The sequence below is a fragment of the Salvia splendens genome, chromosome 8 (assembly GCF_004379255.2).
Source record: "Salvia splendens isolate huo1 chromosome 8, SspV2, whole genome shotgun sequence".
NCBI lineage: Eukaryota > Viridiplantae > Streptophyta > Magnoliopsida > Lamiales > Lamiaceae > Salvia > Salvia splendens.
Window position 1 is genome coordinate 28,929,359 of NC_056039.1, and position 12,439 is coordinate 28,941,797.

General features: G+C 36.1%; 4 protein-coding genes across 5 annotated transcripts; 3 read left to right on the forward strand and 1 right to left on the reverse strand.

Moving 5' to 3' along the window:
• The first annotated feature begins 213 nt into the window (after window positions 1-213).
• On the forward strand, window positions 214-2,437 carry LOC121742909. Of its 2 annotated transcripts, XM_042136037.1 has the most exons (5): window positions 214-434; window positions 581-1,020; window positions 1,158-1,607; window positions 1,688-1,985; window positions 2,068-2,437. In XM_042136037.1, the coding sequence occupies exons 2-5, from the start codon at window positions 607-609 to the stop codon at window positions 2,202-2,204; spliced, it is 1,299 nt and encodes a 432-aa protein (XP_041991971.1). In that variant the 5' UTR covers window positions 214-434; window positions 581-606; the 3' UTR covers window positions 2,205-2,437. The 2 variants fall into 2 exon arrangements, with proteins under 2 accessions (XP_041991971.1, XP_041991972.1); XM_042136038.1 differs by lacking the exon at window positions 214-434 and having other exon boundaries at window positions 443-1,020.
• A 441-nt stretch (window positions 2,438-2,878) lies between these two features.
• LOC121744281 (protein diaphanous homolog 1-like) lies at window positions 2,879-3,785 on the reverse strand. The gene is made up of 2 exons (XM_042137765.1): window positions 3,463-3,785; window positions 2,879-3,236 (listed from the first exon to the last, which is right to left on the reverse strand). Exons 1-2 carry the CDS (start codon window positions 3,759-3,761, stop codon window positions 3,020-3,022), a joined length of 516 nt encoding a protein of 171 aa, XP_041993699.1. The 5' UTR covers window positions 3,762-3,785; the 3' UTR covers window positions 2,879-3,019.
• Window positions 3,786-6,765: 2,980 nt separating this feature from the next.
• On the forward strand, window positions 6,766-7,643 carry LOC121746034 (RPM1-interacting protein 4-like). Its single transcript, XM_042139970.1, has 3 exons — window positions 6,766-7,131; window positions 7,281-7,469; window positions 7,600-7,643. Exons 1-3 carry the CDS (start codon window positions 6,766-6,768, stop codon window positions 7,618-7,620), a joined length of 576 nt encoding a protein of 191 aa, XP_041995904.1. The 3' UTR covers window positions 7,621-7,643.
• Window positions 7,644-10,339: 2,696 nt separating this feature from the next.
• On the forward strand, window positions 10,340-10,720 carry LOC121746035 (stigma-specific STIG1-like protein 1). The gene has a single exon (XM_042139971.1). The coding sequence runs from the start codon at window positions 10,340-10,342 to the stop codon at window positions 10,718-10,720; it is 381 nt and encodes a 126-aa protein (XP_041995905.1).
• Window positions 10,721-12,439: the final 1,719 nt, after the last annotated feature.

Below are 12,439 nucleotides of genomic sequence, written 5' to 3' on the forward strand. Positions count from 1 at the left end.
TGCTCATATTTGATAGGTACGGAGGCACTACACTTGTTAAGTCAACAATGTCAGTAATCTAAACCTCAAATATTTGAGCACGTGTCACCTCCTTTTCACTCTCACTTTTATCACCTATCTTCACGATCCTCCCACCCTGCAGCTGCAATCTGTGAACTTTTGCATCCTTTTTCATCTTGGTTTCAGACAAACGGAACATCATTTTCATTGCATCTTTTTTAATAAAAATTGGCTTTTCAAACCAGCAAAAGAGTGATCTAGATAAACATAAACCCCACCCCCTCCCAACATATATCAATAAATTAATCTTTATAGTTCTATCAATATTTGACTATTCGCCATAAAATATCAATTTGCCACCTGGATTTCTCTTTACTCCATCATTTGACGATCAAACTACAGCTTGAAGAAATTCATTCTTCGCCTTGTTTTAGGTAATACTATTACTTAAATATGATATGATTCGCATAAATACACAGATCGTGGCGTGGGAAATGGCCAACCACTAATCCACAAGTCATCGCGTTTAGTACTATTTATTTCCAGAAAAAAAAGTGTTTTTGATCGGTTTCAAATTCAGGCAATTTCCATAACTGGGGAGATCAGATGGAGGCGGAAGTGGTAGAGATTCTGTTGCCGAAGAACAAACCGAATCTATCGCGGCGAGATTCTTGGAACGAAGCGAATCTAGAGGTGAAGAGCTACGGATCAGGTCTGAAATGGGTGTTTCTAGATTATTCTAGTCTCTGGAGAGCTGGGCTCTCGTGGTCCGTATTCTTTGTGCTGAACATCGGCGTTCCCCTCGTCTCCCACTTCGTATTCTCTTGCTCCGACTGCGACCCCAGCCACCAGAGGCCCTTCGATGCAATCACTCAGCTCTCCCTCTCCCTCTTCGCCGCCATCTCCTTCCTCAGCATCTCTTCCTTCGCACAGAAATACGGCCTCCGCAGGTTTCTCTTCCTCAATAGGCTGTCTGAAGAAACTGAAAAGGTTCAGCAAGGCTACACTCACCAGCTTCATGTAAGTTTCTTCTCTTCTAATGTGGGGTATATAGACTTAATGAGCTCTTTCTCCTAACGGACTAGTTTTTTGGACTGAGTTCTCCTGTTTGGTCTGTATCATCTTCTATGCTAAATTGGCAGTATGTATGTATGCAGAGATCGATGAAGCTGCTGTGGGCGTTCGTGCTCCCCTGTTTCTTAGCAGACAGCGTGTACAAAATATGGTGGTTTAGCACAGGAGGAGACCAGATTCCATATGTATACAACATCTACTTGAGCAAATCCATCGTCTGCATCCTCCTCATGTGCTCGTGGCTCTACCGCGTATCAATCTGCTTCCTCGTCTGCGTCCTCTTCCGCCTCACCTGCTACCTCCAGCTCCTCAGACTAGACGAGTTTGCTAAGGTCTTCGAAAGAGAATCTGAGGTGGCCACCATCTTGGTAGACCATCTCAGCATCAGAAGAAATCTCCGTGTCATTAGCCACCGGTTTAGGCTCTTCATCTTGTCTACTCTGATCCTAGTCACCATAAGCCAATTCGCTTCCTTGCTCGTCACCACCGAGCCTAGATCAAACGTTAACATAGCCACCGCAGGCGAACTCGCGGTAATTAAAAAAATCTGTGATCGTTTTTTTATATGTATGTGAGTAAAATATGGATCTAATAGAGGATTTGGTTATTGCAGCTATGTTCCATGACATTGGTGACAGGGCTGTTTATCTGCTTGCGAAGTGCTGCGAAGATCACGCACAAGGCGCAAGCAGTTACGTGCTTAGCTGCTAAGTGGCATGCCTGTGCCACGATTAGCTCGTTCGATGAATTAGACGACGTGACTCCTCCGGCTCAGGTTGCTTCAGCAGCGGCGGCTGTTGTGGATTGGGATACGGATAATGAAGAAGGAGATGGAGATGATGAGTTGGATAACACCAACTTAGTTCCTATTTATGCCAATACTGTTTCTTACCAGAAGAGGCAAGCTCTAGGTCAGTTTCCGTGGTGGAAAAATGCCAATTTTTAAAATTTAATTCTACTACATATATAGAAAATAAGTGTGTTTTGATGCAGTGACATATTTTGAGCACAACAGAGCTGGGATCACGGTGTATGGATTTATGCTGGACAGAACTTGGCTGCACACTATATTTGCCATACAACTTTCACTCACACTCTGGATCTTGAACAAGACTATTGGGATTTCCTAATTTTGGTATTTACATAAATGGTTATTGGTGAGGTTCAGTTTTGGTGATTTTACTGATTTCTGTAACAATTACCTAATCAATAACTTGTTTAGGGTTGGTAGTAGTAGATGTTTTGAGATACATTATGCTTGGGATTTTGTTTGTAGTGAAGTACGTTACATAATTAAATTGCTCCTAATATCAATGTAAATTTCGCCTTTTTAGGTATAATAGATTACCTTTTCCACTTTGTCTACTTGATTACCTTTGATTCTGTATTAAATGAAACCTATCATCCTCTTTATTAGGGATGGATCTTGATTCTTGTTTATTAGCTGTTGAATGGCCTAATTTACGGAATTACTGATTAAAAATTGAGTTCTAACTCACACACGCAAAGATTTTTCTGAATTAGTGATCGAACTTTTTTGAGTTTCATCACCTAACCTATCATGCTCCCTCTGTTACACAAACAACTTTCCAGATTACATTTTGACAAGGCCCAGTTAACCATATAATCAGCTGGATTAAAGCGGAGATTGCAAAAGATATGCAATAACCATTAACAAAAGTATATCCAATTAACACTCCATTTAAATCGAAACATCCGAAACTGAAAGCAGCACTAGTAATTTTTTAGTATAACATCTCTTGATCCTCTATGCACTGAATAAGTAAAATCGACACAATTAAATGTAAAAGTTGTGCATTGGAAATTTCCAGTAACTGCCAGTAATACAAAATTCAATTCTTAGCACAACACCACAAAATTATTACTACTAAAAGAAACAAAATCCAGAGACACGCCTACTCCTACACGCGCCGCCGCAGAGGATCTACGCCGTCGAAGGAGGAGTTGGAAGGAACGGAGGAAGAGAAATAATCGGTGGCAATTGAAAAATGGGAGGAAGAGGACCCAGCGGTGGCAGATGAGGCAGAGGACCCAACGGAGGCAATTGAAAAATGGGCGGCAGAGGCAGAGGCAGAGGCAGATGCGGTAGAGGACCCAGCGGCGGCAGAAGAGAGTCAGCCTTGGCACTCGACGACGGAGCACTGCATTCCAACAAAACAGACATCACACACACACATAGAGCTATGATCAAATGCTAACTAATTCTCAATCCAGAACTACGAACATCAGTATAGTGTATTAATATTATCAACACAAAGACATAACTTTATCAATACAACATATAAATTTGAATATCAACACAAGGACATAAGTATAACAGTCGTGTATTGATATATTAATATCTTTGTGTTGATAATTTTAACATACAGGCAAGTGACGAGGGGGGAGAAGACGGGGAGATTGCAGATGTCGGGAAGCAGTTTGGCCTTGGTAGGGAGAAAGGTGGAGGTGAGGGGTTTAAGAGCGTCGCACAAAGTCTTGGCGTCGCCTAAAGCAAGCAGCTGTTTGGCTGCAGTGCAGCATTTGCCTCCGGGCGCCGTCGGATTAGGATTGCGCAGGAAGTCTGCGCATTGGAGTATGGTGGAAGCCGCACTTATGTAGTCCACCGCCGCCGCAGAATTCGCCGTCACCGCTAATGCAACCAACAATGTTACCAACGTTGCCATAACTTTACCTATGTTTAACTTGGGATGTTTTTTGACTCTGTGTTTTGGTGTGGTGTATGCTGTTTATTTATACCGTAAAGTTGGTGCTTGAGTATTGAGTTCTATTTTCTATTATTGGAAGGTTGTAAATGCGATTGAAGCATTGATTGTGGATTGTGATTTCAATTCGATTTGATTTTTGTAATTGGAGCGGATTTTGGTCTGAATTTGGCGGGTGGGAATTGATGTGTAATTACGGTTTTTGCGAAATTAGTATATTACTGATTCGTAATTAAAAGCCTAATTTACAGTCTTCTATTTCAGGTAAATTGACCCATATTCCACTATATTAGTATACTTTTTATTATAAAATTTCAATACTATATAAATATAAGATGCATATTTTATTAATTTATTCTTTTACTTACTTTTCTTCATATTTTTGAAAACTTACAAAGTTACATCAAGTCAAAACGAGACTAAATATTATGGAGGGAATAACTTTTTAAAGAAATATAAACAAAATTGTCATAAATTTTTCAAAAAAAGAAATACAACTTAAAATTAAATATTGGCAAGCAACAACTTAATCCAAAGTTTTGTGCAGTCCCAAAATGATTTATATTTCTTTTTGAAATATGTCTCTTAAAGTGCCATATTTTTGAAAATATGTTACTCTAATTTTCTATTGACTTGCCACATTAAATATTAATTATTTTATGTTATTTTATATCCTTTTATTCTTCTTTTACTTGGCACACCAAATATTATTGCATGAAGTTTTATGTTTAATCTTTTGATTCGAATAGGACAAAGAAATAGTTTAGTTGTGAAAATATCCGAGGACTTTGTGGGCTTTTAGACCATATTATGTGCGGCGAATAACTCATAGCCCAAATGCCGTGATATGTGAATTACGAACAAAAAGCCTTTAGAAAATTTGGGTTTTGTTATATAACACATTAATCAATTGATTTGAGAATGAAAAGATAATTTATCACTTTTGAGATATTAAAATTACAATATCATATTAATATATATTTGGTATCGGAAGAACGGTTCAACGTTTCAGTAGTAAGGCTAAATGTGGTCATTATTGTGTGACGTATCCGAAATATTTTGCCGAAAATTTTGGGGAGGGTACTAATTAATTCGAAAAAAAGTTGAGTATGCTGGAATCGAAAAAATTAATACTACTATAATATTTTAACAATCTTATAAATCATGCAAATTGAAGTGAATTAAGGCGTGAGTCTGGGAATTAAGGTTTTCAATTTTATTTATTTATTAATTGAGCTAAAATAGCAAAAATTTAGCCATCTTGAGTCGGTCAAATTTGGTGAGGTGGGAGACGAGAGATCGATGATCTCAGATGCATATCTTATCTTCCCAAATAATGAGGAAAATAATTGATAATATGAAAGCGATAGAGATAAGAAAACTGATTTTGTTCTCTGATCGATGCTGCAATTTGAAAATATACATTTCAAGAAATTCTGTGAAGTAGTATACGTACAAAACAAAAACGAAAACAGATGTTTTTAGAGTATAAATTTGATGCATGTCTGCTATAAACAATTCTAAATTACTGTAAAGAGAAAACATACTCCACAAAATACTAGTCGAACCCACGGAAAAGCTATAGACTGAAAAACTCCTAAACATGAATTTAATTAAGCAAATACTTATAAAGGAAAATGGGTAGAAAAAATATGCATTTTTGTATAATACTACATGGAGTAATAAAATGTGTGAGAATTGATTTAGTGGAATGTGAGGTTTATTTATTATTTATAGTAAAAATGAATTGTGACTTCTAATCATAGACAGACTAAAATGATAATCGAGACTCCTAATAGTAGACAAAGAGATTATATATAAAACTAAAACACAATAATAATAAAATATTAATGGTGGGAGACAAGTTAGAGACATCAAAAAATGGGTTAGATAGAGGAGCTCGGAGTGAAAAACACAACAGTTAGTTTGGCTCGTGATAGGAAATAGTAATATTAATATATAGGTCATATATCTCATACTCCCTCCGTCAACGAAAAATAGACCACATTGTGAATGACACGGATTTTAACGTGGAATTGGTAAAGTAAGAGATAAGAGAAAAAAAAGTAAAAGTAGTGTTAGTGAAATGTGGGGTCCATATTATTAGTAGTGTTTAATTGTGTCAGGTAGCAAATGTGGGGTCTTTTTTCAAACTTGGTCTATTTTTTGTGGAAAAAAATGACAAATGTGGTCTATTTTTCGTGGACCGAGAGAGTATGATATTCAGTACTTGATTAATTACTCTTTTACAGTTATTACATACACACATCATCAATTATCTTTGAGTGAATTAATTGCATATTTGTGCAGGATTTTGATTTCTTCTTTACTTATTGTCTACTCAATAAATACGAAATTAGCCGGTTACTTACGGTAATGTAAAATGAATGGAGTATTTTTTAATTGTATATACAAAAACCTGGTTTCTTTAATAATCTGCGTCGTATACATCGTACATATGTGTGTGTCGTTCGACTTGGATTGGTATTGATTTGATTTCAACCTCACGAAAATGACAGTTTCTCTAATTTAACCTATCGATTAACGCATGCAGAGTAGAGGAGAGAACATTCTTGCATGACTGGTATTGTTACCTTGAAAACATCGAACCAACGTCTGCAATCCATTGTGATCTCCGAAAGCGTCTCACCTGAGTCTGAGTAATGGAATGGACCCACGCGCAAACTCCACTCTTTTTTATTTATTATTCTTTTCTCTTTATCTTGGGGGATTTGATACTCATTAGAGTTGTCACAAGACTCTCCAAACTCAGAAACAAGAGGACATTTTTTAAAGGATTCATGGCTGTAAGTATTTTTTTTCTTTCTACAATTTAGTGTTTAAGTGATCTGTATCAATCATAATAATAAGCAGATGCATCATTCTATTGCACGTATAGGAGTACAATACAATCTCTTCATACAGTAGAAATGTGTAGAAATTAAAGCATGTATATTTAATGGTAATGCAGCAGCAATCGCATCTTCATGTGCCTAAGTTCGGAAACTGGGATGGTGACAACGTGCCCTACACCGCCTTCTTTGAGAATGCGCGCAAAGAAAAAGCAAGCGGGATAAGAATCAATCCAAACGATCCACAGCAGAACCCGGAGGCCTTCCTTCCAGTTGCACCCTCTCTCAGTATAAGCCCGGATAATGAGCCATCACCGGTTTTGCCAAGGTTTGGTAGACACAGAACCACTTACGAACAGCAGGATGGTAGCCGCACCACAATGTCCTCGGGATCAAGCAGTAATGGTAGTTCTGCCAATCCAGTCCTTAAGCCCAACCATCACCACAAAAAATCAGACAGTAACTATGCTGATGACTTTGTAAGTACTATTGCACATATTTCTTTGTTTATTCAATATAGTCATACACATTTAATAGAAGGAACATAGATAATCCCAGTTTGGTAGCATAAATTAACAGAAATGAACTATCTGTTTAATACTGGTAAGTGTTGATATAACCACTGCAGTCGCACAGATCAGTGTCGGTTCCAAAATTCGGGCAATGGGATGAAAATGATCCGAGATCAGGGGAAGGATTTACTGTAATTTTCAACAAAGTGAAGGAGGAAAAACACATAGCTGCAGCTAAGTTTCCTCCTGTTCCACTACATATTACCAACAATTATCAGCCTAGCCGCGAAAAGGAGACCACAAAGGTATGCTTTTCTTTGCATCAACACCCAAAAAGAAAAAAAAAAGAAAGATCAAGAAAATAAGGAATCAAGTTCATCTTTGTGACACTATGTATGAATATTGGTTTTTCTTGTGTTTTTTTTAAATGTGCAGAAATGTTGCTGCCTTTTTTGAGGAGCAAAACATGGGTCATGAAGGTTGTTGAGTTGGTTAATGCATCAAGTTTTTATATTCTCCAACTGCAGTTTTCTATAGCACATGCATGAATCTTCTCTTATCTCAGAGACTGATAGACAACATTTTTGTTATCAGAAATTAAAATTTTCTTTCAGGAGTTTGGAAGCTAATTTATTGATCATGTTGAGGAAGAACAATCTTCAGTATCAGGTTCCCAATACCATTGTATAACGATTAATTAGGCCGAAACGAGTTAATAATCATGCGATGGAACTTTGTGTGATACCAACTATTTAAGGTTATTTTTCTTGAAATATCAGTCAATCAATTTTCCAAATGGTTGGTACTTATGTAAAATAAGTCGGTTTAACAATTTTAACACAGCTTCTAGATTATTTATTTCAGCATAAATCGAATAAGAGCTATATTCAAATTAGGGATGTCAATCTACCGCGGGTCGATCCGAATAACCTAGTAAAATTATAAGGTTAGGGCCTGAAAATCGGAACCCCAACATTTGGTAATACTTTACTATTTGTGACAATCTGTTTTTTTATAAGTTAAAATATTGGATTGGTTAGAAAGTAACACGTAAGATCACTTTTGACCCGAATAGCCCGTGGGTTAGCTCGAAACCCGAAAATTTAGGATTAGGGTCGAAAATTTATAACCCGAAAAATTCACAGCCCGAATAACCCGCACCCATATATAACCCGAAAACCCGAGTGAGTTGGCCTAAACCTGGGCGGGTTAGCCCAATTGACATCCTTAATTCAAATGATAACTAACTTTAACATAATAATTTTGCTAATTAATCTACCACACTATATTAAAAATATCAGTATACTAATATGAGTGGGTCAACATAAAATATTGTTAATCTAAATTTATGTCGACATACTCATGTTATTGATATAATGTATTGATTAGTTATCAAAGTCATAACATTAAGCTAGTTGTTATCTTAATACGACCTTATCCCATAATAATACATAAAATTTTGGGTAAATGACGCCAATTTGTTCAAGCTAAGTGTTTATACTCATACAAAATATTTTATCTTTAATTTATAGTATTATTTATAAAAAGTTTTAATTTAGTATGGATGATAAAAGAAGTTTTATTATTCCATCCTCTTTGGAATAAATTGGTATAAATTTAATTTGGTGATATAAATTAACTTAGTGCTTGTTTGGTAGCCTAAATAAGACCAATATATATGAATTATATGAGTTATTTGGCAGATAAATAAGGTCCATGTTAGCCCATCTCGGCCCGTTGAGGCCCGGATCAAATTAGTTTAAAATGATGGATTATTTAACAGCCCAAAAGAATGAGATAATATATCCTTATCTTAAAGCCCATCTTAATTAATTATCTTGTGCTAATTTAACATACCTACCAAACATGCAATTTATATACTTCGGGGGTGTTCGGTTGGCAAGATTAAATCTCATGATTAAATATGTATCATGTTTGGTTCATAAGATTGAACCCTTCAACTTAATCCTAGATGGATAGTCTCATGATAATTAGTCATAGCCTCCCCCTCCAACTAAAATAATCTCACAACTTAATCCTAGATAAATAGTCTCATGATATTAGTCATGGTAACCGAACATCACCTTCATATATATCGAGTATCCACTAATATTTTCGTTCATATCCCTAAAATTAGTTATGGTCAACTGTGAAGACTAACACATTTGGAACTGATTCGAATTAATCTATAAGATAATTAATTAGGATTGGCTTTATAGATTTGTCAAAGTTTGACCTTTCGATCGAACACTGTATGTGGATTTATACCAAATCTTTGCGATTAATGTCAACTCCACTTTCCAAATTCGAATTCTCCATTACACACGTAACTAGACAACTTTCGTCAACGCTTATTTGTAAACTAGTGAATTTTTGTTATGGTATTTTACAGAATGTTTAAATTATTACATATTCTTTGTATCATTAATTTATTCTTCTTATAATTAATTTATTTAATTATTATTTGTATTCTGAAAATGATTGTTGGTTCGTCCAGAGTTTCTCTTTGTCATTCTTCATTTATTCTTTAAATGAAAGTTGGATTTTTTTTTATGAAGACTAAATTTTAACCAATTTTGTAGCAAAGAAAGTTCTTTTGGAATTTTTGAAATAATACAGAGGATAAACTAGTACTAGTACTACCACAATTAGAAACTAAATTCAATGTATAATTCTAATGTTGTAACCAGAGTTGTCATCCTCAATAGCAGCATGAATTACAACGTTCTAATAAAGACATGAAAAATAAGTGAAGGGACAGGAGCAGCAGAGGAAGAAACTCAAATGTAAATGTGGTCCAAACCATAAATTTCAACTCAATATCTATACATATAATAGGCTTCTACAATGGTTGAAAATCCAGAACAAGAGTATCAACATCAAAGGAAAGTGCAAAAAGGACAAAAGGTCCCGTACAAAAAAATTACACAAGCAAGTACAGAAACAAGGAAATCCAAAAATTGCTTAAAAAATGTGAAGCATATAAAAAATAAATCTAGTAGCTAGTATCAATATTTGACATTAGATTAAAGACCATATGCGGCTGTTGATTAAAGACCACTCCACTAATAGTAAGAGTTAAAACCATACACCAAACCAGACCCCTATATAAAGCGCCTCTCTGTAACACAAGTCATAATTAATTCTTTTATCTTGCACAAATTAAGTGTTAGAAATGAGGTGGCTTAAGTTGATAATGTTGTTGGCAATGATAATTCTCATGTTGGCGGAAGTGGAAGCAGCAGAGGCGGAGGCAGCGTCGCTCGGTGGAGTGAGCCGTTTCCTGGCAGAAAGGAGCATCAAGTGCAACAAGTACCCCAAAATATGCCGAGCCAGGGGCAGCTCTGGGCCGGACTGCTGCAAGAAAAGATGCGTGAATGTTGGCACGGATAGAGTGAACTGTGGGAGATGCGGGCATAAGTGTAAGTTTTCAGAGATATGTTGCAAGGGGAAATGCGTCAACCCTTTCACGCACAAGAAGCACTGTGGAGGCTGCGGCAACAAGTGCGATCAAGGGACCAAATGCACCTTCGGATTATGCAGCTATGCTAATTGATTCACTATTTGATTCGTTTTGTACCTAGCCATTTATGTCAAAATAAGATTTATGTGGGACTTGATGTAGTCACTTAATAACAGTCAAATTGATGAATTAATCAGAAAAATTATACATGATCCGGTTCTTTCTTTATTTGCTCCCACCAGTCTATTGAATTTAATCCCAACATTTAATTTGATTAATGTAAATGGGTAAAACAAGTTTATATCATAAACATTATCCATGTAAAACTTTAAAAAAGAAAAATGGTGAGATAAGTTATTAATATTATGGTTGTTGACATCTACTTTTTTCCATCCTCAATAAAATTTAATTAGGTTGGATGCACTGGAGTGTGCCTAATGTTCAAATATTGAGTACACAGAGAATAGGCAATTCAACAACAGAATAGGAAATGGTATGGCATTGGTTGTGTGAGTTTATGTGCGGTATGGTCAAATAGTAATAAAACAGAGAATGGAGAATCGGTGAGAGTATTATGGTCAAATATGCAAATTATAGATAACAAGGAGATAGGAGAATTGTAATTATACGTTCCTCTTGTTTTAAATTGCTACTCTTTGAGTACGTACTTGATGTGATATTTTAGAGTTCTTAATCAATGTATAAAGATTATCAAGTTCAATTATTTTAACTCTAATAATACTACACTACTGCAAGAATACAATATCGTAGTAGTATTTCAAGTGTCGATCCACAGGGAGGCGAGATTGCTTACACTTAATATGACTACACAAAGCATATAAAGATTTTGTTTTGATTTTGAGATGGTTAACTAACTTAAGCTACTAAAATGAGATTTTTAACACGAGAAAAAGAAGTCACTCCAATTTGCTCTCTAAGCTTGCGTTGTTTTACACCATTTACAACGAAACATACGACGGGATTATAATTATCAACCTAATCGTGTGCACTGAACATGTCTACGACGTATAGTTCACAGTCAGCTGAACACTTGTTCCATGAACCAACTTTCAACGACATTTAATTCCTGCGGATGCGCGGGAACAAACGTCGTCTACTATAATTACTTACCTAATCCACTATCAATTTATCCCCTGAACAGTTCTAATTCGATAGCACACCAACAATCAATCAATCCTAAACTATGTTAAAGAGACAATAGTTAAGGAATTAACAACACTACATCTTTAGCAAGAAAACGTAGAGTTTAATCAAAGCAAACATTGTTGGTATCAAAACACATGATTCGATGGTGCGAAAACATCCATACAAGCCTAGATTACAACTTGGAGCAACATAGAGAGCTTAGCCTAAAAACATGGTGAAATATGCAACAAAAACCGTAGGAAGCATGCTCTCGTTGAGTGGAATTGGGATATGGAGACGGATCGTCGGAATAATGGTCGAAACTTCTCTGAATTCGTCACAATCCTAGTCAACCACTTTTCCTCAATTTTTGTTCAAAAATTAATTGCCCTCTGCCCAACGTCAACCTCTTCTTTTTCCTTTTCCAAAAATGTCACATCCACTCCTTCACGTCCTCCCTTTCTTTTCCCTGACACCTTTTTCTTTCTTTTCTCCCCCTTTCTCGCCAAAAACTCCTCTCTCCTCTCTCTCAAACTGCCGAAAGAAACTGCATTTGCAGTTATAATTAAATCACCCGGCCGGGTGGTATTTTTGGGCATAAAATTAACCCGGCCGGGTGGCCACTTTTGAGAGCTTTCTGCACAGCTTTTCACCCTCCGAGTTTCC

Excerpts from the sequence above, each read along its gene's own strand:
- LOC121742909 (XM_042136037.1), top strand. The coding sequence starts at position 607 with ATGGAGGCGGAAGTGGTAGAGATTCTGTTGCCGAAGAACAAACCGAAT. Across the intron at positions 1,021-1,157 it reads GCTACACTCACCAGCTTCAT|AGATCGATGAAGCTGCTGTG; the intron begins GTAAGTTTCTTC and ends GTATGTATGCAG. Across the intron at positions 1,986-2,067 it reads CCAGAAGAGGCAAGCTCTAG|TGACATATTTTGAGCACAAC; the intron begins GTCAGTTTCCGT and ends GTTTTGATGCAG.
- LOC121744281 (XM_042137765.1), bottom strand. The coding sequence starts at position 3,761 with ATGGCAACGTTGGTAACATTGTTGGTTGCATTAGCGGTGACGGCGAAT. Across the intron at positions 3,237-3,462 it reads TCCCCCCTCGTCACTTGCCT|TGCTCCGTCGTCGAGTGCCA; the intron begins GTATGTTAAAAT and ends GTTGGAATGCAG.
- LOC121746034 (XM_042139970.1), top strand. The coding sequence starts at position 6,766 with ATGCAGCAGCAATCGCATCTTCATGTGCCTAAGTTCGGAAACTGGGAT. Across the intron at positions 7,132-7,280 it reads GTAACTATGCTGATGACTTT|TCGCACAGATCAGTGTCGGT; the intron begins GTAAGTACTATT and ends TAACCACTGCAG. Across the intron at positions 7,470-7,599 it reads GCGAAAAGGAGACCACAAAG|AAATGTTGCTGCCTTTTTTG; the intron begins GTATGCTTTTCT and ends TTAAATGTGCAG.
- LOC121746035 (XM_042139971.1), top strand. The coding sequence starts at position 10,340 with ATGAGGTGGCTTAAGTTGATAATGTTGTTGGCAATGATAATTCTCATG.